Raw genomic sequence first — 24604 nt, 5'->3', positions numbered from 1 at the left:
AGAGATGTAAAATGATTCTACCAAGAAAATCAAGTGTGTCGTACATGAAATAGCCCCTGAAAACATTTGTCATAGTTCTAGATCATTCACCCCTACCAGAAAAAAAAGTTTTTAAATGAAAAGTGTTAAGTATGAAAGTATCTATACACTATGTACACACATTTACACATACAGAGATATGTATATTCCATGTGTGTACAAATGTTTCTGTATATAAATTTTGGGACTAACCTTCAATTATCCAATTTTATGAATAGATACAATCACTTTGGAAAATAGTTTGACAATATCTACCAGAGTTAACTAGAGTTAACTTTACAGAGCTAAATAAACATAATCCAAGATCAAACAAATATACTTTTAGATATGTAACAAAAGATATGTGGATACACATGTTCGTCTACTCAAACATCCATCAACAGTAGAATGGATAAATAAAATCAAGGTATATTTACACAATAAATACTATACAACAAAGAAAACAAACTGCTATACTCAACATTAAAAGTAAATCTCAAACGAATAATGTTGATTGAAAAGCAGCCATAACCAAAGGAATACATACTATGATTCCAGTTGTAGAAATTTCAAAAATAGTCAAAATAATTCTATGGTGATAGAAGTCAAGATAGTAGGGAAGGGTGTAGTGATGAAGAGACATGAGAGGGTCTTCTAAAGTGCTGAATATACTTAATTTCTGATCCAGGATGTAATTACATGGAAACTGACATCAGGATGAGGTACACTTATAATTTATGTACTCTTCTATCTTATAAGCCAACAAAAGTTTATGAAAAAAAATCATAAGTAGGATATCACAACATAAATAATGAGCTATCGCAACTTAACATTTAAGAGGGAAAAAAGTAACTCTTTGTGCTGATGGACTCAAAAAACTACCTGTTGGTGCTGATGTGAAGAAGCCTAAGAAAGTGATATTTTTGGCTAGAAAAAAATTAACTTTAAAATATAAATGTTAAATTTTGGTAATGGCTCTTTCCAAAGAAAACAAATGAGTTGATCATATATTTACAAAGAAATAGAAACTGATTTGTGAAGCTATTTTAATAACTGTTCCTAACCCATAAAACCAACTCCTCAAGAAAGAGAAAACTTTAGGAAAGCTGAAAACTTCTTAATCTGTGTTTTGTAGCTAGTTATGATAATTATGGTAATTGTAGTACGTCACTTAGGAAGCACCTATAATTTGTCTGAAAATCAGATTAGAATCATCATTTTATCTGTCCCCCTTACAAGCCTGGTCATTTTACCTACTCTTAGGGCATAGCATAGCACCAGCATGAAGCATGCACTGAATAATGGAGTGATTTGATAAACTGTACTAAAAATAAACAACAAATACTAAAATAGGTCATTTTAATTAGATAAAGCTTTAGTGATAAATTCAGGTTCAAGCACAATATGACTATTCTCAATAGTCAGATGCTTTTGCCAACTGTTCCTTAATCTATAGCTGGACTTACCCATGGACTTTGATTGAAATGTTCCTTTCAAACTTACTCTGAGTTATATCCTTGTGTTACAACCTCTTGATTAGAGAGTGAAAACTTTCAGGCCCCACCCATGTCTAAGAGAGGGGCTGGAGGTTGAATTACTCACGAATGGCCAGTGATTTAGTTAATCATGGCTACATAATGAAGCCTCCATAAAATCATAAAGGAAGTGGTTCAGAGAGCTTCTTGTTGATGAACACTCAGAGGTACTGGGAGGGTGTATGACCAGAGAGGGCAAGGAAGCTCCATGCCCCTTGCCCATCCATATATTGCCCTAAGCGACTCTTCCAGCTGGCTGTCCTAAGTTACATTCTTTTATAATACACTGGTAATATCATCAGTAAACTGTTTTCTTGAGTTCTATTGAGTTGTACTAGCAAATGATCATATCTGAAGAAGGAGTAGTAGAAACCTCAGATTTGTTGCTGGTTAATCAGAAACGAAGGTGACAACCTGGACTTGTAACTGGTATCTGAAGTGGGGGCAGTCTTGTGGGATCAGACACTATCAGGTAGATAGTTTCAGAACTGAATTAAATTGTAGGACACTCAGAGAATTAGAAATTGCTCCATGTAGGGGAAACCTACACACATTTGGTGACCAGAGTACAGAAGTGTACAGTGTTGTAATGGAGGAGAAACAACAGGACTGTTTTTCCTTTACACAACAGCTACTAGAAACTATAGATATTCAGACTTAGGGGTTTGTGGGAGACATTTTCTCAAAGTTAAACAAAATGAGCCTGTCACTTCAAGAAAAACTGACAGTATTTGTTACCAATTATGAAATCTGAGCTTTAAAATTTTGGAAAACCTGTATCTGTCACCATAAGTCTGACAGCTTCCCAATACTAAATGCCTTTTCTGATGAGATCAGTGGGGATATTAATGAACGTGAAATTTGATATTATATAATAAAATAAATCAACATTTGCAAGACCTCATAACTCTGTGAACTAAGGTTTCCCAAATTACTGATACATGGTGTTAGAAAATGATGCATAGATTAGGATCCATTCAAAGTACAAGACAGACCAATGAATTTTCATGTAACAGAACATAAGATCACTGATTTATATTAGATTCCATACTATATCTAACATTTAAGAAACTAACACTGTCAAATTATCATGCAGAACCAAAGAAGAATAGCCACAATAATCTTAAAAGGCTGCTAAAATATTTCTCTAATTTCCAACCACATATCTGTGCGAGGCCATTACGGAATTTTCTAGAAGCTCAATCAAATTTAATGTGGCAAACAAAACCTAGAATATTTAGAACCTAACAACTTCAACTTTTGTTAAATAGGATTGTTTGGTACTTGACATGAAAGAGAAAGAGGAAAATGATAAGATAAGGCAACATCAAAAATTTAACTAATTTATTTTTGTGTATACCGCAATTTATACATAGTTTTTAAAAGAAGAGTCAATTGTTTGGCTATATAGTCCACTAAGCTTAATAACCCTTTAATCATAAATTTTACATCAAAGGAGCCTGTGTTTTATTTGAGAAATAAAAGATATAGACTTATAAAAACTGAGAGTGTACCTATTACATAGTTGACAGACTTGAGGAAACTTAGGATTACATATATAATCAGGGAATTTTTACCAGTTAATATCATTTATATGTGGGACATAAACCTAAAAGCAACTAATGAACAGGACAAACAAACACAGACTCATGGACATTGACAATGGACTAGTGGTTACCAGAGGGCAGGGGGTGGGGCAGGAGGGCAGAGATAGAAAGGGTAAAGGCGGTCAAATATAGTGGGGTAAGGGGAGGGTGAAGTGGATAAATGGGATCAAATATGTGGTAGCTGAAGGAATCTGGACTTTGGGTGGTAATTACACAATAGAATATTTAGATGTCAAATTATAATGCATACCTGAAAATTATAATTGTATTAACCAATGTTATCCCAATAAAAAAAAATTATACCACCAAACTAGATAGAAAACATTGAGGGCCCCCAAAAGTGTAAACAGATTTTAAAATTTTTTTTGTGACAAAACCAAGTAGGTAAGATTATTTTGTGTATTTTAACTTGACTTTAATCCATACTTACTTCTCTGACTTCCACAAGATGGTCTGGAGGTAAATGAGCTCTTTTGTTCACTGATTGTAGTTTGGAATGTCCAACATTAAAAAAAGACATGGCATTTTGACTTGGTCTCCTCTGGGAAATAGGAGAATTACCACTAGATGCAAGTGAGAAGCTCCGTGATTTCAGAGGAGGATTATTCTATTAGACAAAGAAAATCATTCCTTTTAAAATAATTTAGGCTAACTCTCAACCTATCATACACTTGAAGCTTACATATGAACAGTTTTAAAAATTAAATTAACCTCAGAAGTGACTACAAGAATGTTTCTGAAAATGATAAAATTTAAGACCCAAAGTTTAAGCATTTCACACATCTCACAGTAAACTGGTGATTTACTTAGAAACTTAATTCCAGGTGTGCTGTCAAGAATATTTTTTCACATTTTATAAATCTTAGATTAAGAAATTTCCAATTTCAGATATTTAAACACCATGACTGAAGCAAAAATTGCTCAGCAATATTCAATATGATAAATGTTCTAAGTGGAACATGCAAGTAACTTCAAAACAAACTAGTGCTTTCTGATGATTAATCTTGCAGTATGGGTAGTTTTTGTGTCAGGTTTCCTGAAGACTATGCAAGAGGCCTAAATCCCAAACAACTTTTTAAAACTTACTTATTGGGAAAAACACTAAGAAAAAAATTTTTTAAGTCCAACTATCATCTAAGCATGGAATCCTTTAACTATGCTGTCCAGATATTAGTTTTTAGATGTCTCTAGCCTTAGATTTCAAATATTGAGACCATCCTTTTCACCTTAAAAAATAAAACTCCAAAGAAGAGATACAAACGACCAATAAGCTCATGAAAAGAACACTCAACATTATTAGTCATTAGAGAAATAAAATCAAAACCACAATGACACTCCATTTCACCCCCACTAGGATGGCTATAACATAAAAAAGGGTGTGGGGGAGGGGACAATAACAAGCACTGGTGAGGATGTGGAAAAACTGAAACCTTTATGCATTGCTAGTGGGAATGTAAAATGGTTCAGCTGGTTTGGAAAACTTTTGGCAGCTCCTCAAAAAATTAAACAGGGAATTATCATATGACTCAGAAATCCCACTCCTAAATATATACCCTGGAGGCTTTTTGGCACCAGAAACTGGTGCTCCTATGGAGAATCTCATGCCTGATGATCTGAGGTGGAGCTGAGGCAGTGATACAGATGGGGAGTGGCTGCAAATACAAATGAAGCTTTGCTCACTTGCTCAATGCTCACCTCCAGCTATGCGGCCTGGTTTCTAAGAGGCCACAGTACCGGTCCACAGCCTGAGGGTTGAGGACCCCTGCCCTAGAGAACTGAAACCACGTGTTCACATGGAAACTTAAACACAAATATTCACTGCAGTATTATTCATAACAGCCACAAAATGGATACCCAAATGTCTATGAACTGATGAACAGATAAACAAAATGTGGCATACACATACATTGGAATATTGTTCACCTATAAAAATGAATAAAATATGATATATGTAACAACATGGGTGAACCCTGAAAACAATGTGCTAAGTGTAAGAAATGAGACACACAAAAAATCACATATTGCATAATTTCATTTATATGAAATGTCCAGACTAGACAAATCCATAGAAACAAAAAATACATTAGTGTTTGCCAGGGGCTTGGAAGGGGGAGAATAGGGAGTGACTGCTAATGGATCTAGGTTTTTCTGGAGAGTGATGAAAATATTCTGGAATTAGATGGTTACAATGGTTGCACGATCCTGTGAATATACTAAAAACCTCAGAATTTTACACTTAAAAGGCTTAATTTTATGGTATGTGAATAGTATCTCAATTTAAAAACATAAAAAATTTTTTAATTGTTTCATTTTTGTGTATTAATATAGTATATGAATCCACATACCTTTCCAATAGCTTCAGTGTGATGTTGTGTACATATCTGAAGTCGGCTAACCCAATGCTGTCGCTCTTTAGCATCAGTGGCTGATAAAAAGAATCTAAAAGTTATTCACTTTTGTATTTATTTTTGGAATACAATTGTCTATGGCATGAGAAGGAGATCACTGAAAACCAGGGATTGGTCCTATTCTCCCTAGAGCAAATGTCCCTGACTGCAGACAAGTAGGAAAGAGGCCCAAGCATCAACCTTGTTAGGTAACACAGTAGCTGGATGTGGATATTTCAGAAAGATGATAAATTAATTACATGTAGTTAGATGGAGATATGAGACTTGACATGTCTTAAGTTTTTCATAAAAATATGCTCTTAAAGAAATAACCTTTATTAAGCATTCAACATATACTTAATACTTTCAGATCTTAAGCAGAATGCTCAGCTAAAATCACCATTATATGTTATATGTATTAGATTAAAAAAACACAAACGTTTACACAAATTAAATTTATCTAAACAAAAGTTATATTTTATTTCAATGAATATTTTAATAAATCCCAACTATGTATATTAGTTCTTGAAAATCACAGAGGATATGCAAATCAAATCAAGAAAATGGGTAAACTACAAATCCATGACAGACATAAAAAATATCACTTAAAGAAGCCAATGTTTTTAGATTTCTCAGTAATCAGGATTTTATCTCCACAAATATTTTGGATGGATCAGTCTTAGACTTGTTCACTGTCCCACTAGAAAAAAAAGTTATTCATTAAAACAGATTCCATAAACTCTTAAAGGAATTCCAAGATTTAGAATATCGTGTCTACGTCATCGAATGACAGTTCTATTTCCAAAACCCAAATGAAAGCAGGGATGTACAGTGATTTCTCAAGGGAAAAGGGACATCACACTATTAATTCTCATATCGCAATCATACCTCTGAGTTTATACTGTTCCCCACTGGCAGCATTTACAGTGAAGGTGTGAGAGTCTTCATCGCTGGGTGATATTACGGCTCCTGCAAGCTGCAAAGTGCCTCTGGGTTTTTGATTTCTAGATTGTTCATTCACAAAGTACTCCAATAACCCAGCTTCATTGTTTAAAACAAAAAACCTGTAATAATTAAAAAAAGGTAACAATTTTTCAACATTTCCCATAGTCGAACGAAAGCAACCAAATTTCAATCATTTAAACACTCTGGAGTTTGCGCCATTAAAAAATTAAAATTCAAAAGTATTTCAAGAAGTACTTGTGAACACCAAGTTGAATTTCCTAGCAGTAAAGTTTAATGAAAAACTGAATAAGTTTAATAAAAGATATCCAGCTGAAGGAGAGATATTTAATAGGGAAGAGGCATACCAGATAATACAAAAAAGCAACAAAGATATAGTATCCTTTCAGAGCAATATTTCTCTCCAGAATTCATTACGGGGAAGTTAAATTTCCCAAGGACTTATATAGTGAGAATTTTTATTTAAAATTCACTGCAAACAAATCAAAACATGAGCTCTGAGGTTAACTAAATGCCAGGTAAGAAATGAATCTAATTTAAGATTTAATCAGTGAAATAATAATGAGAATAATATCAGGGTAGAAAGATTTTGTAAGTGTATCATTAAATAGGTCACAACTTCAGATCGCTTATCCTGTTTAAAAATGAAAAAGCTACAACTGGAGATGCAGAAATGTATGAAATGTGAAACTAAATGATGAATACTGATACACTTTGGAAAAAAATCTGATGTTCTGATTTCATTCTAGATTAACTACTTTAGGAAATTTATTAATTCAGATTCTGATTTAAGTAGTGCAATAGCTCTTTTCTTTAAAAAAAATGTTAAAAGTTTCCATTTCAAAAAATTAATGTTTGGGTTTGAAGCATTTTGGCATTCTACATATTAGTGAGTTCTATAATACTAGACAATTTGATCCAGTTCGAGGTCCTAGAAGATATTAACTATCTTAAGCAATGTGGCAACCATATCAACCATATCAACCAGGGAGAGACTGGAATCAGACTTTTATTCAGGGAAAGAAAAAAAACAAAGAAAAGGAAGCAAAGTAGTTAAAAGTGTTTGCCTGAAAAGGGAGATGGAAAAGCAAAAGACTAATGTTTCTCTTGTTCATCTTTTAGCATGCTTCTGGTTTTTTTAAGTTATGTTCACGTATTTTTATTTAAAAATATAAATTAGTTATAATATTCTTGAGTTTTAAAATTTCCATATCATTAATTACTACAGGAGTTAAACATGTTTTCATGTGTTTTATTGACCACCCGTTGTTCTACTTATAGTGAACTGCCCATCAAGTTTTGCCCATTCTGAATAGGGTTATCTTTACTTTCCCAAAGATTTGAAGGGATTATTTGAATTAACACAAGATGGTCACTGACGCTTAAATTCCTAGAACATATGACCTCTCCTTAGTAAAATGCACATATAAATCTGCTATAGTCTGAGTGTGTTCCACTCCTCCAAATTCATATGATGAAGTTAATCCTTCAGTTAATGGTATAAAGAGATAGGGTATTGGGGAATGATTAGGTCATGAGGGCAGAACCCTCCCAAGAGGGATCCCTGGCCCCTTTTCTGCCATGTGAAAATACAACAAGATGTCTACTACAGGAAGAAAGCCCTTACTTGACTATGCTGGCACCCTGATCTTGGACTTCCAACCTCTAGAATTGTGAGAAATAAATTGTTGTTTATAAGCTACCCAGTCTGTGGTATTTTGTTATAGTAGTTAGAATGGACAAAGACATGAAAGCAAACTCTTCAATATACTGAAAACCATTGAGTTGCACAACTTAATGGGCATATCGGATACGATGGTATGTGCACTTTATCTTAATAAAGCTGCTAATAAAAAAAAAAAAAGGAAGGAAGGAAAGAAATTTCCTCTCACTGTTTTAGGAAATTAAGAACAATTTATTTTAAACAGGCAGAGAAAAATGACTGTTCTCTTCTCTTAAAAATAGTCAATTTAAAGAAACTTTCGAGTACAATATGTTTGGAAATCTCAAGTTTGCTGTGAACACATATTTCTTATCCCAAAAGCATTACCACAAATTTACAACATGAGAAGCACTCGCCTAGATAAACAGAAAGTAATGCTGAGGAGGGACTGGTAAAATGATAGAAATGAGCCAATAACTGTACAGCTTGGTAAATAATGAATTGCATATTTGAAAGTTGCTAAGACAGTAGATCTTAAAAGTTCTCATCAAAAGAAAAAAATTTTTGTAACTATGTATGGTGGCAGACATTAACTAGACTTACTGTGGTGATCATTTCCCAATACAAGCATAACTAAAGAGATATTGCAAGTTCAGTTCCTGACCACAATAAAACAAATATCGCAATAAAGCAAGTCACGTGAATTTTTTTGGTTTCCCAGTGCATGTAAAAGTTATGTTTACACTATACTGTAGTCTATTAAATAGTGTGCAATAGCACTGTCTAAAAAAATCAATGTACATACCTTCATTAAAAAATACTTTATTGCTAAAAAATACTAACCATCATTTAAGCCTTCAGCGAGTCATATTCTGTTTGCTGGTGGAGAGTTTTGACTCAATGTTAATGGCTGCTGGCTGATAAGGGGATGGTTCCTGAAGGCTAGAGTAGCTGCGCAATATCTATATCTATATATGTATGTATATATGTATCCATATATATGTGTATATATGTATGGTGTATATATGTATATATACATACACACATATATATGTATATATGTATATATATGCATGTGTATATATATATATTTTTGGCAATTTTTTAAAATAAGGCAATGAAGAGTCAATTGACTTTTCCTCTCACAATTTCTCTATAGGATGTGATAGCATTTTACTCACAGTAGAACTTTTCAAAATTGGAGTCAATCCTCTCAAACTTTGCCATTGCTTTATCAACTAAGTTTATGTTATATTCTAAATCTTTTGTTGTCATTCTAACAATTTTCATAGCATCTTTGGCCAGGGGTAGATTCCAAATCAAGAAACTACTTTCTTTGCTCATCCATAAGAAGTAACTCCTCATCTGTTGAAGTTTTATCATGAGATTAGAGTAATTTAGTTACATATTCAGGCTCCACTTCTAATTCTAGTCCTCTTGCTATTTCTACCACACATGCAGTTACTTCTTCCACTTAAGTCTAGAACCCTTCAAAGTCATCCATGAGAGTTGTAATCAACTTCTTCAAATTTTTATTAATGTTGACATTTTGACCTCTTCCCACGAATCACAAATATTCTTAATGGTATCTAGAATGATGAATCCTTTCTAGAAGGTTTTCAACTGACTTTGCCCAGACTCATCAAAGGAATCACTATCTACGGCAGTTATAACTTTGCAAAATGTATTTCTCAAATAAGAATTGAAAGTTGAAATTATTCCTTGATCCACAGGCTGTGGAATGGATGTTGTGTTAGCAGGCGTGAAAACATTTATCTTGTACATCTCCATCAGAGCTCTTGAGTGACCAAGTACCTCATCAATGAGCAGTAATACTTTGAAAGGAATCTTTTTTTTCTTAGCAGTAGGTCTCAAGAGTGGGCTTAAAATATTCGGTAAATCATGTTGTTAACAGATGTGCTGTTATCTGGGCACAGGCAGAGTAGACTCAGCATGATTCTTTTAAAGGCTCTAGGATTTGCAGAATGGTGAATGAGCACTGGCTTCAACCTAGTCACCGGCTTTATTAGTATCTAACAAGAGAGTCAGCCTGTCCTTTGAAGGTTTGAAGCCAGGCACTGACTTTTCCTCTCTAGCTATGAAAGTCCTAGATGGCATCTTCTTCCAATAGAAGGATGTTTAGTCTAGACGGAAAATTGTTTACTGTAGCCACCTTGATTAATTATCTTAGTGAGATCTTCTGGAAAACTTGCTGCAGCTTTTACATTAGCACCTACTGTTTCACCTTTCATTTTGATGTTATAAAAATAGCTTCTTTCTTTAAACGTCATGAACCAACTTCTGCTAGCTTCAGGCTTTTCTTCTGCAGCTTCTTCACCTTGCTCAGCCTTCATAGAATTGGAGAGAGTTAGGACCTTGTTCTAGATTAGGCTTTGGCTTAAGAGAATGTTGTGGTTGGCTTGCTCTTCTACCCAGATCACTAAAACTTTCTTCATATCAGCAATAAGGCTGTTTTGCTTTCTCATCATTCATGTGTTTAGAGTAACACTTTTAATTTCCTTCAAGAACTTTTCCTTTGCATTCACAACTTGGTAACTCTGGTGTACAAAGCATAGCTTTCAGCCTATCTTCACTGTTGGCATACTTTCTTCACCAAATTTAATCATTTCTAGCTTTTGATTTAAAGTGAGAGACATGCAACTCTTCATTTCACTTGAACATTTAGAGTCCACTGTAGATTAATTAGCATAATTTCAATATTAGGAAGGGAATAGGGAGGCCCAAGAACGGGGAAAGAGATGGGGGAACAGCTGGTTGGTGGAGCAGTCAGGACACACACAACATTTATAGATTAGTTTCGCCAGCTTATATGGGCGCTGTTTGTGGTGCTCCAAAACAATTGCAATAGTAAAACCATTAAAGATCACTGATCACTAATAATCATAACAAAAAGTGTGAAATACTGCAAGAATTATGTGAATTGTGAGAAATGTGACAGAGACAAAAAGTAAGCAATGCTGTTGGAAAAATGGCACTGATATAATTGCTCTGAACAGAGTTGCCATAAATCTTCAATTTGTAAAAAAAAAAAAAAAAAAAAAAACCACCATAATTATCTGCAAAGTGCAATAAAGCAGAGCACAATAAAATGAGGTATGCCTGTATATAAAATAGCAAATCATAATGTTGTATACCTGAAACTAGTCAATTATATCTCAATAAAAAAAAAAATATGCCAATAACTGATTTTCTTTCTAAGATGATGCTATAGACCCACTAACAATAACAGAGCCCTTTGAGCTATCTTTTATTATACATGAATTAACCCAAATATTATTCCTTCATCCCTTCTATGGAGAGATATTTTATAAGGGGATAAAAAGATGATCTATAACAAAGCTATTTTGCCCAGAAAAGTACTAGAATCTTGATCAAGGCATTTTTAGCAAGTTGGCCTAACCAATAGGCTAAGAAAACATAAAAACAAAGGCTAAGTGTGACAGGGAAACCTAAGATTCAGATTTTTACAAATCTTCACCTGCAGAAAATTTACCTAAGTTGTTAAAAGAAAATGCTGTTAAGATTGGCAATAAAATAATTGCTCATTTTTTGCAATTTCAAAATAATAAAGACTGCCAGTTTGGGGAAATGACTAAATTTTGGAATAGCCCACAACTTAAAGTATCATCAAATACAACTTTAATAAAAAAAAAAAAATACTCTGACTTCGAAGAAATCTTATAAAGACAAAAATAAACTTTAGAGAAGATTTTGGAAAAAAAGGTAACCCTGTGTTTTGTTATGGCCATTCAAGGGCTTTAATGTTCAGTGAGTCCAGACTTCTAAGCCAAATGCGAAGTGATCTCACCTTCAGGAATTAGAGCTGAAAGTACAAGTGACAAGAGAGGATCTTGCTGAGGTACACTTTCCTAGGGCACTACATTCATTCTAAAGCAAGTAGTTATTTATAGAGTATGTCCATGCTAGATTTCTCCAAGCTGCCCTAAGTCAAGTTCTAAGTTGCTCTAAGTTGTCCTTAGTCAAAATACAAATGGATCGCAGGGAAACTGTACTGAATATCTGACACAGGTGCAGTGCTTTTGTTACTTAAGCTTCACCTATAGCATGTGGACAAAAGTGGCGAGGCATGCCAAAGAAAATGTACTACTAAGCCTAGGGTCCTTTAACATGGTCTTAACCTTTCTGTTCCTCTTGATCAATCAATCTACATGTTCCATGCTGAGGTCCCAGGACACCTCTGCGGTACCACTAGGCTTCCAGTCAGGTTAATACAAAATGGAAGGTCAAAGTTTTTCTAAAGTGAGTCTACAACAGTTGACAAGTGGAGACCTCTCTCTGATGGGAAAAGATGGTAATAGGTTCTATGTTCTCAGTAGCAAACAGGACAGGTTGTCATTATCCTCACACTCTCTGGAGCTACGAAAACTGGCCTCTAACACAGCTGGAGGAATTACACTGGCAGAGGTGATGTCCCTCTTTATCCTATCATGTTCACTTTGATCTGCTAGCTAACTCCCCAGGCAACCGGCGGCCAATGAATCTTTTTGATAGGCTCACTCATACAATGATAAAAACACCTGCCCATTCTTCCTATGTTCTCGAGTTGTCACTGACCTGAAATGCCTAAACTTTACATGCTTTGGTATGTTTTCTTACTCTGTTCTACTTCTAAGAATTTCTCAATACTATTCAATAATACTATATGAATGAAAGGTGATGAATGTTGGGGGAGAAACTTAACCTAGTCTCCTTTTAAGAAAGAGAACAAAGACTAGTGCTAAGAGCAAAGTGACATTCAATTTTTTAAATTTAATGTTCTGTTGTCATTTAAATGTGTAACCCTTTAAAATATTACCAAAAAACTGAGGTGGAAAAATACAAAATAAAAAGGTTCCCTTGACTTAGCTTTCTTTTTAAAATAAAAGATGGGAACCCTGGAGAGCTGTCCTTTCCACTTCAATAAGAATGATTCCCTTATAATTTTTCATATCCAGCTCTGACCTTTCATATGAACTCCAACTTCCTGCATATTACTCCAATTGGATTTCCTAATGTTATTTCAAATTAAACATGGTGTAAACTGCCTTCTCTTTTAAACAATCATATTTTCATCAGTGCTTCCACTATTCTTTAAAATGTCTGCAAATCGTTCTTTTATATAGTATATCCTATTTTCTAGGTCATTTAAGGTAAGAAGGCAAATTCGGCAAATTCTGACCAAAAGCAGAAGTCTCCAAGTGACAAACAAATTAGAAGCAAATGATTTAATGTGTACACATAGACATTGGAGTCAGAACTATTTGGATTCAAATTCTAGTATTACCATTTTTAAAAAGTTTAAAATCCACAATGAGATACCACTTCACACCCATTAGGATGGCTATCATAAAAAAAAAAATAGGAAATAACAAGTGTTGGTGAGGATGTGGAGAAATTGGAATTCTTGTGCATTGCTAGTAAAAACGTAAAATGGTACAGTGGCTACGGCAAATAGCATGGAGATTCCTCAAAAAGTTAAACTAGAATTAGCATATGATCCAGCAATTCCACTTCTGGGTACATACACAAAAAAAGTGAAAACTGGGACTTAAATATTTGTACAGCAATATTCATAGCAGCATTATTCACAATAGTCACAAGATAAAAGCAACCCAAATGTCCACTGACAGATAAATGGGTAAATAAAGTGTTGTATGTACATACAATGGAATATTATTTAGCCTTCAAAAGGAAAGAACATCTGACACATGCTATAACATGGATGAACCTTGAAAATATTATGCTAAGTGAAATAAACTAGTCACGAAGGAACAAATATTATATGGATCCATTTATGTGAGGTACCTAGAGTAGTCAAAGTCATAGACACAGAAAGCAAAATAGTGGTTGCCAAGGACTGGGGGCAGGTTGTAAAATGGGGGTTGTTATTTAATAAGTACGAGAGTTTCAGTTCGAGAAGATGCAAAGAGTTCTGGAGATAGGCAGTGGTAATGGTTGTTGCACAACAGTGTGAATGTATTTAACGCCGCTGAACTGTATGTTTATAAATAGTTAAAATGGTAAATTTTACGTTATGTATATTTTGCCATAATAAAAAAGTAAAGTTTAATGCCCCTGCTCCACAACTGCCAATTCTACAACATATTTAAGAGAGGTGGCTTTGTTTCTTACTGACTGCCATGTGAGACCTTGAGCTGGTTATTTAAACCCAGAAAAGTTTTGAGAATCCTGTACAAAGCACGCAACTAACACAAATCTGCTTGCTGCCGCCAAACCTAAGAGCCTAACCACTGCAAGTATTTTAATAAGCCCAAATCAGGTAAACAAGTGATTTTAATCCTAAGATAACAGTAACTCCTGAGGCATTTGGAGGTTGCCATTTAAAAAGATGTCAACTCCTCCCACTACCTAAAAAAGAGAAGTCATCAGACTTCAAGAAAATATGATTAATTTTTTTCTAATAGGTTTCCCAGCCATGTTTATACTGAAGTAATATCAGAATATAAAATTATCATTCCCACTTCTGTCTCTCAGGAGAGTGATGTGGCATAGAAAAATCAAACTTACCTGTATTGCCAGCCAGTGACAAGGTTGGTGTACTTCATTAAGTAGCCATATACATTTTCCATGTGATCACTGTTTCAAAAGATCCGAAAGCACCAAAGTCAGTAAAATTTCCAAGAAATATCAGGAAGTTAACTGTTTTAAAAATAGCTGTAGACACATATATTCTACAAATGCCTCATACCTTTTTCGGAAGTAAAATTTAGAGGTTAACAAATAAAGGTATTTAATCTCTCAAATTCCATATTCATGGGACTTTATTTTACCAGATTTCTTCAAAACAAGTGGAATACCCCATAAAATATATCTCAAATATAAAATCATTATGTAAATATACAATTCCATAACTATAAAACAAATATACTGTAAATATAATTATAAATAAAAATATTTTATAACAATTTAGTGCTAAAGAAATAAAATTTAGTTTCGTGGTTCTGGAATAAACTTAAAAAGGTCTCTATATCAAATAGTGCCTCCTCATTTTGGTAGGACACACAAGAGGTCAATTTGTTCTGTCTCTGATTCCTTGGACTCCCAAAATGAAGATCCTGTTTTTGATGAGACTGTGACACCTCACTCCCACTCCCCCTCCCTAGACAGGCACAAGGCAAAGTGCTTACTACAAATCTCACCATTACGAAGTTCTTTTCAAAAAAATGTATGAGTTAATTGGAGTCAAACTGACAATCTATGCCAGGGAACATAAGTGATTTTGTTTTGGATCTGTATCATTATAAATCTTACTACAATTGAGTTTTTTTACTTTCTGCCCTTTTTCTTTCATTATTATAGGTACCTTCTATTACAACGGTTCAGAGAAAATGATATCTCTTGCTGATATTCCTTTTCTAGTATTTTAAGCTTCCTTATATTTATGAAAAAATATTAAAGCTAGACCCACACTGACATATCTTTTTGATATATGGGCTTCTTTTTTTTTATTTTGTAAATTACATTAAAAATTCCTTTAAACTCACCTATTCTACTAAAGTTTTAACTTTAGACTATGAAATGCAATAAATCTTAAACATTTATTTTCTCTACTATTCCTGAATCACAAAACACATTCGGTAAAATTTCAGGTAACCAGTATCCAGGAAATTGAATGTGTCAGGCAACTGGCAACCTTTAAAACATGGACATCAAAGGAAAAAGCAAAGGAGAGCTGACACAACCAATAGAGCAAAGTCTAAAAAAGATTTAGATTGATAAATGAAAAGGGCTTAAGTTACAGATACTCTCTCAAGCAAACAAAATAACCAAATGGACTGTTAAGAGTCTAACAGCTATTATGGAAGAGCAAGTAGCGGGATGCCTCAGGAATAAACTCAATGTTGGGTGCCTTTCTGATCTCATTTCTTCAAAGTGCTTGAAAATAAAGATCAAATCTAAAAATAAAAAATTGATCCCATGAGTATGTTTTTTTTTCTATATTTTTCTTCCATTCTAAGACTAGCAAGCAACACTCTTGATTAATAAGTGAAACTGCTCAAGTCCTTTTGGTTTCATAAAGTCACTAATCTCAAAAAGACAAAGGTTGTCAACTTCTATAATGCCAACCTGAAGTTCTGATAATTATATATCTATTCTGTCAGGTTAAAACTGACAACACCAGTTGAATTCTCATTTCAACATTTTCTAAAGCCTGTATCTAAGGAAAAGGATTTTTCTCTAAAAAAAAAAATCCAGCCCCTTGAGTTTTTGCTAGAGTCCCTCTACTTTCAGGTCACAGCAAAGCTACTTCTTTCAGTTCCACTGGTATTGAAAAAGCAGATACTTTTGTTATCTGGCTCCCGCATCTTCCACAGACTTCAGGCTCAACAGTTCTTTAGGGCCACAGGAATCCCAATACCCTTGGACTCTGCCCAAATGTGATTTCCCAAAGAGTTTCTCCTACTATGTTTTAGACATTTAACACACAGCCCAGATTCTCCAAACTGTTCTTGTCCCCAAAACTTACTCCTTCACTTATATGTGGAATCTTAAAAACAAACCAAACCAAAATAAACACAACTCACAGATACAGAGATGAGACTGGTGGTGGTTGTCAAAGGCCAGGAGTATTACGGGTGGAAGGTGAAGTGGTCAAAATATACAAATTTCAAGTTATAAAATAAATAAGTCCTGGGATGTAATAACAACATGGTGACTATAGTTAACAATAACGTATTATATATTTGAAAGTTGCTGAGAGTAGATCTTAAAAGTTCTCATCACAAGAAAAAAAATATGTAGTGATACATGTTGAATAGGCTTATCATAGTGATCATTTTGCAATATATACAAATACCAAATCCTTATGTGGTATAACTGAAACTAATATTTTTATATGTCAATTATATCTCAATTTTTTTAAAATGTATGCTTTGTCAATTCTGTCCTGTAGCTCCAGAACCTGAATATTTGTTTATTTATTTGTTTATGCTCTATATCAATCCACAAAGGGCCTTAGTATCACATAACCCAAATTAAATATTTCCTCAAAATGCTAAGATATTCCATAATTCACCATTTTCAGTTTTCCCCTAAATCTCTACACCAAGTCTCATTACATTAGTGTGTAATAAAAACATTACAACTCTATTGCAGTTCAATTTCTCTGGTTCTAGGACTATATATATTCTTCAAATGCATATGTGAACTGTGGGAAGAATGTTTCTTAAATACTCAAAGTATACTATTTAAAACTGAGAAAAACAAAATTTTCATTTTGAAGCAAGAATAATGCCTCATCTCCTTTACCTTTGTTCAGTCTCTCATATTACTAAAGGTATTCCTTATTTTGGTCATATCTAAGTTACTAGCATCCATTGTTCAATAGCTATCAATGAATTTTTAAGAATACAATTTCAGTAGCATCATTCAGTAAATAAAATCAAAGTATACCTTCATATTTCACAGTAATGTTTTATGTTCAATCTTTTAATATTATTAGTATTTTGTTGATGCTTATATCTAAAAAGTTAACTGTCTCACAAAAATTATAAGTGGGATACTGACATGGTTTATTTGATAGTAGCATAAAGCCAGTTTCAAAAGAACTAAAAATTCGAACATGCAATTATAAAACTGCTGGCCTGTTTTTACTACGTAAAATAAGTAACAGAGGTCACAAAGAACCAACTGAAGAACATCCTGTCTCTTGGAACAGCTGGTTGCACTGTCCCTCTCTCATCCTTCCCCTTCCTTCTACTGTAGTCAGTGCAACCAGTTGATGTGGAACAACTGTGCCATCTGGTGGCCAGCATAAAGGTTTTTTTTTTTAAGCTTTGATTTTTTTAATGCTGGTTTATATAAATAGATCATAATCTACATTCTGTCACAAAATACCATGTTCATTTAAAGGGTGTTATTAAAGTTTTTCTTTTATAATTAAATAGTGTACACCACTTGATGATGGGAAAAAATGTAATTTGTATGATTGCAATAAAAAATAACTTCTAACAACCTATCTAAGTTTTTTTTTATCGAAGTCTCTTAACATTGTTCATGCAAGTGATAGTTTAAAAATTTTCTAAGAATTTTTATCACTAAAAAGCAAACACTTTAGCAGGTAAAGGCAGACCTAGAGATTTCTAAATCTTCTACAACTCATAACCAGGGAAATCAAAATTTGACAAAATTCTTTCTTCACTTCCACTGTTTCTGCAAAGATCACAACTTTCCAGCTTTTAAAAAAGACCAATGCAGGAATGCTGGCTGCACACTAGTAAACAAAAACTGCCCAAACGCAGAAACTGACGTCCACTACTACCAAATGATAGCCTTAGAGAATAACTATGGAGAAAAGCAAACACTTTAGCAGCCTCTCCCTCCAAAACAGAAAATAAAGATGTTTCTTTCGAAGCAGAGGATAGAGGTAAGGCATCCTCCTCTCCTCTTTCCATTAATCACTAGCCTGTTCCTTTCTAAACCAGGGGGTCTGGAGGCTGATGGTCAGAATCTTTCCAAGACAGATTACTGGAACTGCTCCCAAAGGAAACAGCTCCGGCATAAAGGTTTTTGTGAATGAATATCTTGTTCACTCTTCCTTTCTTCTCTCTACCTCCTTATAATTGAGTTATCACTAACACCTTTAACCCTCATGCTTTGCTTCCATTTAAAATGTGTGGATTTTTATAGATTTTTAATATACCTGTTAATATGAATAAAATCTAGTTGTTAAAGTGGAAACACACCCCATATCTGATTATATTATACTCCAATTTTGTGTTCTATGAAATAGAGATGATTATCCAAGAGATTAATACACTGAAAAATAGTTTTTTTCTTCAATATTTGAGCAACACTACCACTTAACAAACAGGGTATATTCTGATCTTTTAAAATTGTTAAAAATTAATTGGGATTAGCTCTAGAAGCTGATGATCTATAAAAAGTTGATTAACTGAACTATGCCAAATGGCATTTATTATAGTTAATTTGAGGCTCTTTTCCTACATATCTTAGTAATGATTGCTTCAAATCCTAAATCTTCATTACTATAACACTTATTTATTAATTAACCCTTCATTATCAGACTTAAGATAAGTAGCTTTTAAAATTAAGCTACCTTTTTAATGGCTCAGATACATCACATTATAATTTCAGTCTGTATACACTACAAAGTGATTATCCCCAAAAGTCTAGTTACCATTAATCACCATACAACTGACCCCTTTTACCCAGCCCCAATCCTGTTCCCCTCTGGTAATCACCAATCTGTTCTCTATATCTATGAGTTTATTTTTGTTTTGTTTTATAGATTTCACGCATGAGTGAAATCATATACTACTTGTCTTTCTCCTTCTCACTTATTTCACTTAGCATTATACCCTCTAGGTCTGCTCATGTTGTCACAAACGGCAAGATTTCATTCTTTTTTTAGGTATGTGTAGTATTCCATCATGCGCGCACGCACACACACGGATGTAAACATCTTTACTCTATTTTTGAACAGTTTCAAATTCTTTTCACTTCAATGCATTTACTCAGTAACTGCTAAATGCAAAGCCCTCTGAAAATCCACTGTAAAGGATGGGTAAATTTAAAAAAGGTTAATTCCTGTCAACCCCCAATCCATAATCTAATATTAGAGAAATATATCTCCTTGAAGAAAAAAGACAAGAAGGGGTCTTACTGGAGAAGCAGCACACTGGGACTATGCTTTTAGCTGTCTACAAATGAAAAAAAATAAGTTCATTAAAGACACAGGATTCACTAAACAAAGACACAGGATTCCATAGTGATTGCAGTTGAAATTATTGGACTTGATTATTAGATGTGAAGTGAGGAAGAGAACAAAAGTTAGAATAAGGGTGAGATCAAAGGAACAGGGCAACACCCAGACATCTAGCAGGAACAACTGTGTACATACTACTGCCTCAGTGGAATTGAGATCATAGAGGAAGTTTTGGATTTGTTCCAATTTAACATTTTGAATTTAAGGGACGTGCGGGACAATCACAGGGAAATATCCAATAAGGTAGCATGATTTGGGTTGGACACATAGATTTGGTAGTGACCAGTACATAGGCATGTAACTGGTACTTGAAGCCATGAAAGTAAATAAAATCACCCAAGAAGTATTATAAAATGACAAAAGATGGGACAGTTTAAGAGAGAACCCTAAGGAGAAATTTTAAAGGCAAGAACAATACAAAGAGGAAATAAAAGTAGCTGAATAGTAGAAAGAAAACCAGGAGTATTTCAAGTTTGTGGTCAAGAATGTTCAGTGCTACTGAGAAGTGAAGTCTGATAAAGATTGAAAAGTTTCTATTACACTTAACAAGTAAGGGATGGAATGATGGAATGATGAAAGCAGAGCCAGCTGGCAGTAACTGAAAAGACATTGAAATAGGAACGGGTAAGGGAATATGGGCTTAAGGCAGGGTAGTTTTAAGTGCCCAATGGAAAGGAGATAGTAAAGAGAAAGGCTCAAGACTCATCAGGAAACAGACACCTGGAAATGGGGATGAGGTAGGTTCCAGAGCGGCAGGTAGAAAAAATAGTCATGGACATCTTACAGCTTTTAGCTGTGGGCAGGAATTCATGCAAGCTGTAGCCAGTATAAAGGAGGTGCTAGTCAAACCCCATCGAAATTCCTACTTTCTACTGAGCAAAGACTGTCCTCCAAAAAGGCTTAGTTTTGGTTTATTGATTCTCATAAATACCATGAGAAAGGGGAGAAGCAGCCTGCTTAGCTGAAGAAAAAGCAACTAACAACAGATGGCAGTGACTACAACACTTGTACCTGCTGCTGTAAAAAGATATTCCACATAGCAGTGATTGCTTCTTGCTCATCCTAGTATTTCTTGCAGTACCTACTGTATGGCGTGGAATATAACAGGTGTTCAATAGAATACCTGGGAAGATAGAAGCAGAATTTTTCTATAAAACAACACAACAATGCTGATAGCCTACAAAGAAACCATTCAATTCACAGTCTATGTATTCAAATAAAAGATAAAAGAAATTCTAATTCCAACTGTGTCTTAATCTATACCAAAAAGTATAAGGTCAAAGGAAAGATCCTTCCTCCTGCTAAGAGCCTTAAAAAATGTTAACACTCTTTGGCCCAAGAATTTCACTTCTAGGTATCTGAGCTAAGACAAGTGATTATAAATGTAGACAAAGATAACAGATAACCTTAGCACTATTTACAATAGTAAATAAAATAAAATAAAATAAATAAAATAAATAAAATAAAATAAAATAAAAATTGGAGAAAAAAGAAAATAAATGTGGAAGGAAAAAACACAAGCTAAATAAATGACATTAGGAAAATAATTAACCAGTATCATGGAATGGTATTCATCAGTTAAAATGTTTATGAGTTTCTAACAACATGGGGAAGTCCTTATTAAGATCATTAAAACTGCAGGTTACAAAATTTTATATAGTGCACGAAATATAAGCACAGAACAAAAAGTACACAAAATAGTAACTATGGTTAAAACTAGATGGAAGAACTACAGATGGTTTTACTTTGCTCCCTTTACTATTTCACATTTTCCACTTTTAATATCATTATTTTTAGATTCGAAACATTTTTAAAATGTTCAATTATCTTGTATAGGTGAGACAGTCCAGGCACAAAGCTATTTATACCTATTAATAGAGATAGATTAAATTTTTTAAAACTTTTCAATGTGACTATATGAGCATTGCTTTCCAAATTAAGTTACATATACCCAAACTGGTCTGGGTGGCAGGAGAACAGGATAAAACTAGAGCAAATTCATTTGACAATAAGACATTAAAGTACTTTTAATCACATAAATGTTAAGAAACCTGCTCCCCCTCACACATTTCTACGTGAAGAATTCTAGAGGGCTTCTGTCCTCCCCTCCCCACCTTTCCCCCAATCCTTCCCCAGCTGAGCATGAATGGTTCAGCCCACTCTGAGCTCTATTACTTGGATCTGCCTGCCTACACAGAGAAGACAGTTTTACCTACTCTGACAGTGATAAGATTGAGTATTCCAAGCTGCCCATGACTTGGTGGACAAGTGTGCTCCATTCTAGGGTGAAATATCAGCAAACCTACATCACCCTTGTTAAAGCTACTTTCTTCAGTGAGCTTTTCCAGTAATAAAACGAATTCTTCATACCCATTAGGGTGGCTATTATCAAACCAAAGCCAAAACAAACAAACAAAAACCAAAAAGTAACAAATGTTGGCAAGGATGTGGAGAAACTAGAATTCTTATGCATTGCTGGTGGGAATGTAAAATGGTGCAGCTGCTGTGGAAAACAGTATGGTGGTTCCGTAAAAAGTTAACTATAAAATTACTACACAATCCAGCAATTCCACTTCTGGATAATACATGAAAAAAATGAAAGCAGGGACTTGAACAGTTATTTGTAAACCACTGTTCATAGCAGCATTATTCGAGATTGCCAAAAGATGGAAACAACCCATATGTCCATCAAGCAATGAATGAATACAATGTGGTGTATATATATATATAATGGAATACTACTCAGTCTTAAAAAAGAAGCAAATTCTGACTCATGCTACAACATGGATGAAATTTGAGGACATTATGCTAAGTGAAATAAGCCAGACACAAAATGACAAACATTGTATGATCCCATTTATATAACATACTTAGAGTTGTCAAAATCAGAGATGGAAGGTAGAATAGTAGTTGCCAGGGGCTAGAGAATGCTGGGGAGATGCGGAGTTATTATTTAATGGGTAGAGTTTTAGGTTGAGATGATGAAAAATTCTGGAGATGAATAGTGGTGATGGTCACACAACAATGTGAATGCCACTGAACTGTACACTTAAAAATGGTAAATTTTATGATATGTATATTTTACAATAAATTTTTTAAAAAACTGACAATTTGATAGCATCCTGTCTGATCCCTATGTCCTCTCACTGGGTCCTGAACTCAGGATATTATTTATTGACCTCTGGAAAACCCAATAACAGCTATATTACCAATCAGAATATAAAAATCCTCACAAATTTTGAAGATAATACAGAAAACTCCCAAGAAAGTTATATCAGGAGCTGTATGAAGAGGCAAGAACAACCCCTGGACTGACCAAAGCCCACATGCAGTTGCAGCCTCACATCCAATGCCTACTCTCCATTGCCATCACCATCACACTCAAGATAAAGGCTAAGGGGGATGCTAGAGATAAAGTCAAGTTGAAGCATGAACCACAGAGAAGATCTGCAAGGTTATCTGCTAACCTTGCTCATCTAAAGACAGAGTCCAAACCTAAAAAGGCCCCTGTAAAAACAAGAGAAAAGGCATCCAAAGGGAAAAAGGGGAAAACTGGTGCTGGCAAGGATGGGAATAATTCTGTAGAAAATAGAAATGCCAAAGCAGACCTGGCACAGAAAGCTGAACGTGCTGGAGATGCTAAATGAAGTATGTATTTTTGATAACTGTATACTTCTGGTGACTGTACAGTCTGAAATATTATTTTTTACTGTTTTATTAAAAAGTAGGATTTTGGTTTACTTCTTTTATTAAAGCTACTGTGTTACCACACAGAACACTTCATTACTGTTTTTTGAAGAAAGGCCTATGTCACTAAAAGAATGTCTCCAAGGCTGGATTGACATGGGGAAAAAACATCTTTCCCTTATAGTTTTGAGAGATGACTTCTTGGTTGCTAGGAAGAAGGATCCCTTGATTTTGACAAACATTAGCCACCCCCTCTTTGCCTTCAGCATAGACTTGACTCCCTTAATCCAGAGACCTGTTGGCACCTTACTCCCCAAAACTGGGTACCGATAAGGTAGGCAATCTGGACTTTCCAGTGTCACCACTGAAATGGCATCTCTCAAAAGAGCAGCAGTTCCTTTTTTATACTGTAGGTTTTTAGATTGGTAATTCTGCCATTTCCATTTCATTTCCTGAAAGTCAAGGTCGGGTTGTAAAAAGCGGTTAAACAACATGCTAAATGTGAAATGTCAACCCTCACTCTAAACGTTTCCTGTTCAGAAAATCAAATGAAGAATTCGTTGGGTTTTATAGTGGCTTTCTTATTTTGTAGTCCATTGAGGAAGGGAATTTGAAAGTTGTTTTATACTGTTAATGACTGTCTGCCCATGTCATACCTAAAACATGATTGTGAAAAGCATCTTTAATAAAGCTGGATACAGTTTGAAGGGGGAAAAAAAGTTGTATCAACCATGGGATGCTTTAAATCACAAACTACATCCACTGAAGGTATGCAGTTAGAGACATTTCACAAAGAAAATTTTATAAGCACAGCTGTCAAATGTTTGCCTATACAGACAAAAAGAAAAAAGAAAAAAAAATCCTATACATAATCTGATTATGACAGACAACTAACTTTAGGATATCTGATAACTGGCCATTAGACAACAGAGCTTCGATGAAGACAGGACAGAAGAAATTTCTACATGGTAAAG

At 34.4% G+C, this 24604-nt stretch overlaps 2 protein-coding genes across 2 annotated transcripts in view; one reads left to right on the top strand and one right to left on the bottom strand.

Moving 5' to 3' along the window:
- OSBPL11 (oxysterol binding protein like 11) overlaps positions 1 to 24604 on the bottom strand; it is a 75455-nt gene that overhangs the window by 36555 nt on the left and 14296 nt on the right. The window contains exons 2-5 of the mRNA XM_016135199.2: positions 14723 to 14791; positions 6436 to 6611; positions 5506 to 5585; positions 3591 to 3767 (exon numbers count right to left, since the gene is read on the bottom strand). Coding sequence (XP_015990685.1) covers positions 3591 to 3767; positions 5506 to 5585; positions 6436 to 6611; positions 14723 to 14791 — 502 coding nt within the window. The remainder of the gene's footprint in view (positions 1 to 3590; positions 3768 to 5505; positions 5586 to 6435; positions 6612 to 14722; positions 14792 to 24604) is intronic.
- LOC107505229 (non-histone chromosomal protein HMG-17-like) lies at positions 23270 to 23590 on the top strand. The gene has a single exon (XM_036218839.1). The coding sequence runs from the start codon at positions 23270 to 23272 to the stop codon at positions 23588 to 23590; it is 321 nt and encodes a 106-aa protein (XP_036074732.1).

This window comes from Rousettus aegyptiacus, unplaced genomic scaffold, assembly GCF_014176215.1.
Source record: "Rousettus aegyptiacus isolate mRouAeg1 unplaced genomic scaffold, mRouAeg1.p scaffold_m13_p_4, whole genome shotgun sequence".
NCBI lineage: Eukaryota > Metazoa > Chordata > Mammalia > Chiroptera > Pteropodidae > Rousettus > Rousettus aegyptiacus.
Note: the sequence above shows the minus strand (reverse complement) of the source record. Positions and strands in the feature narration are given on the sequence as shown.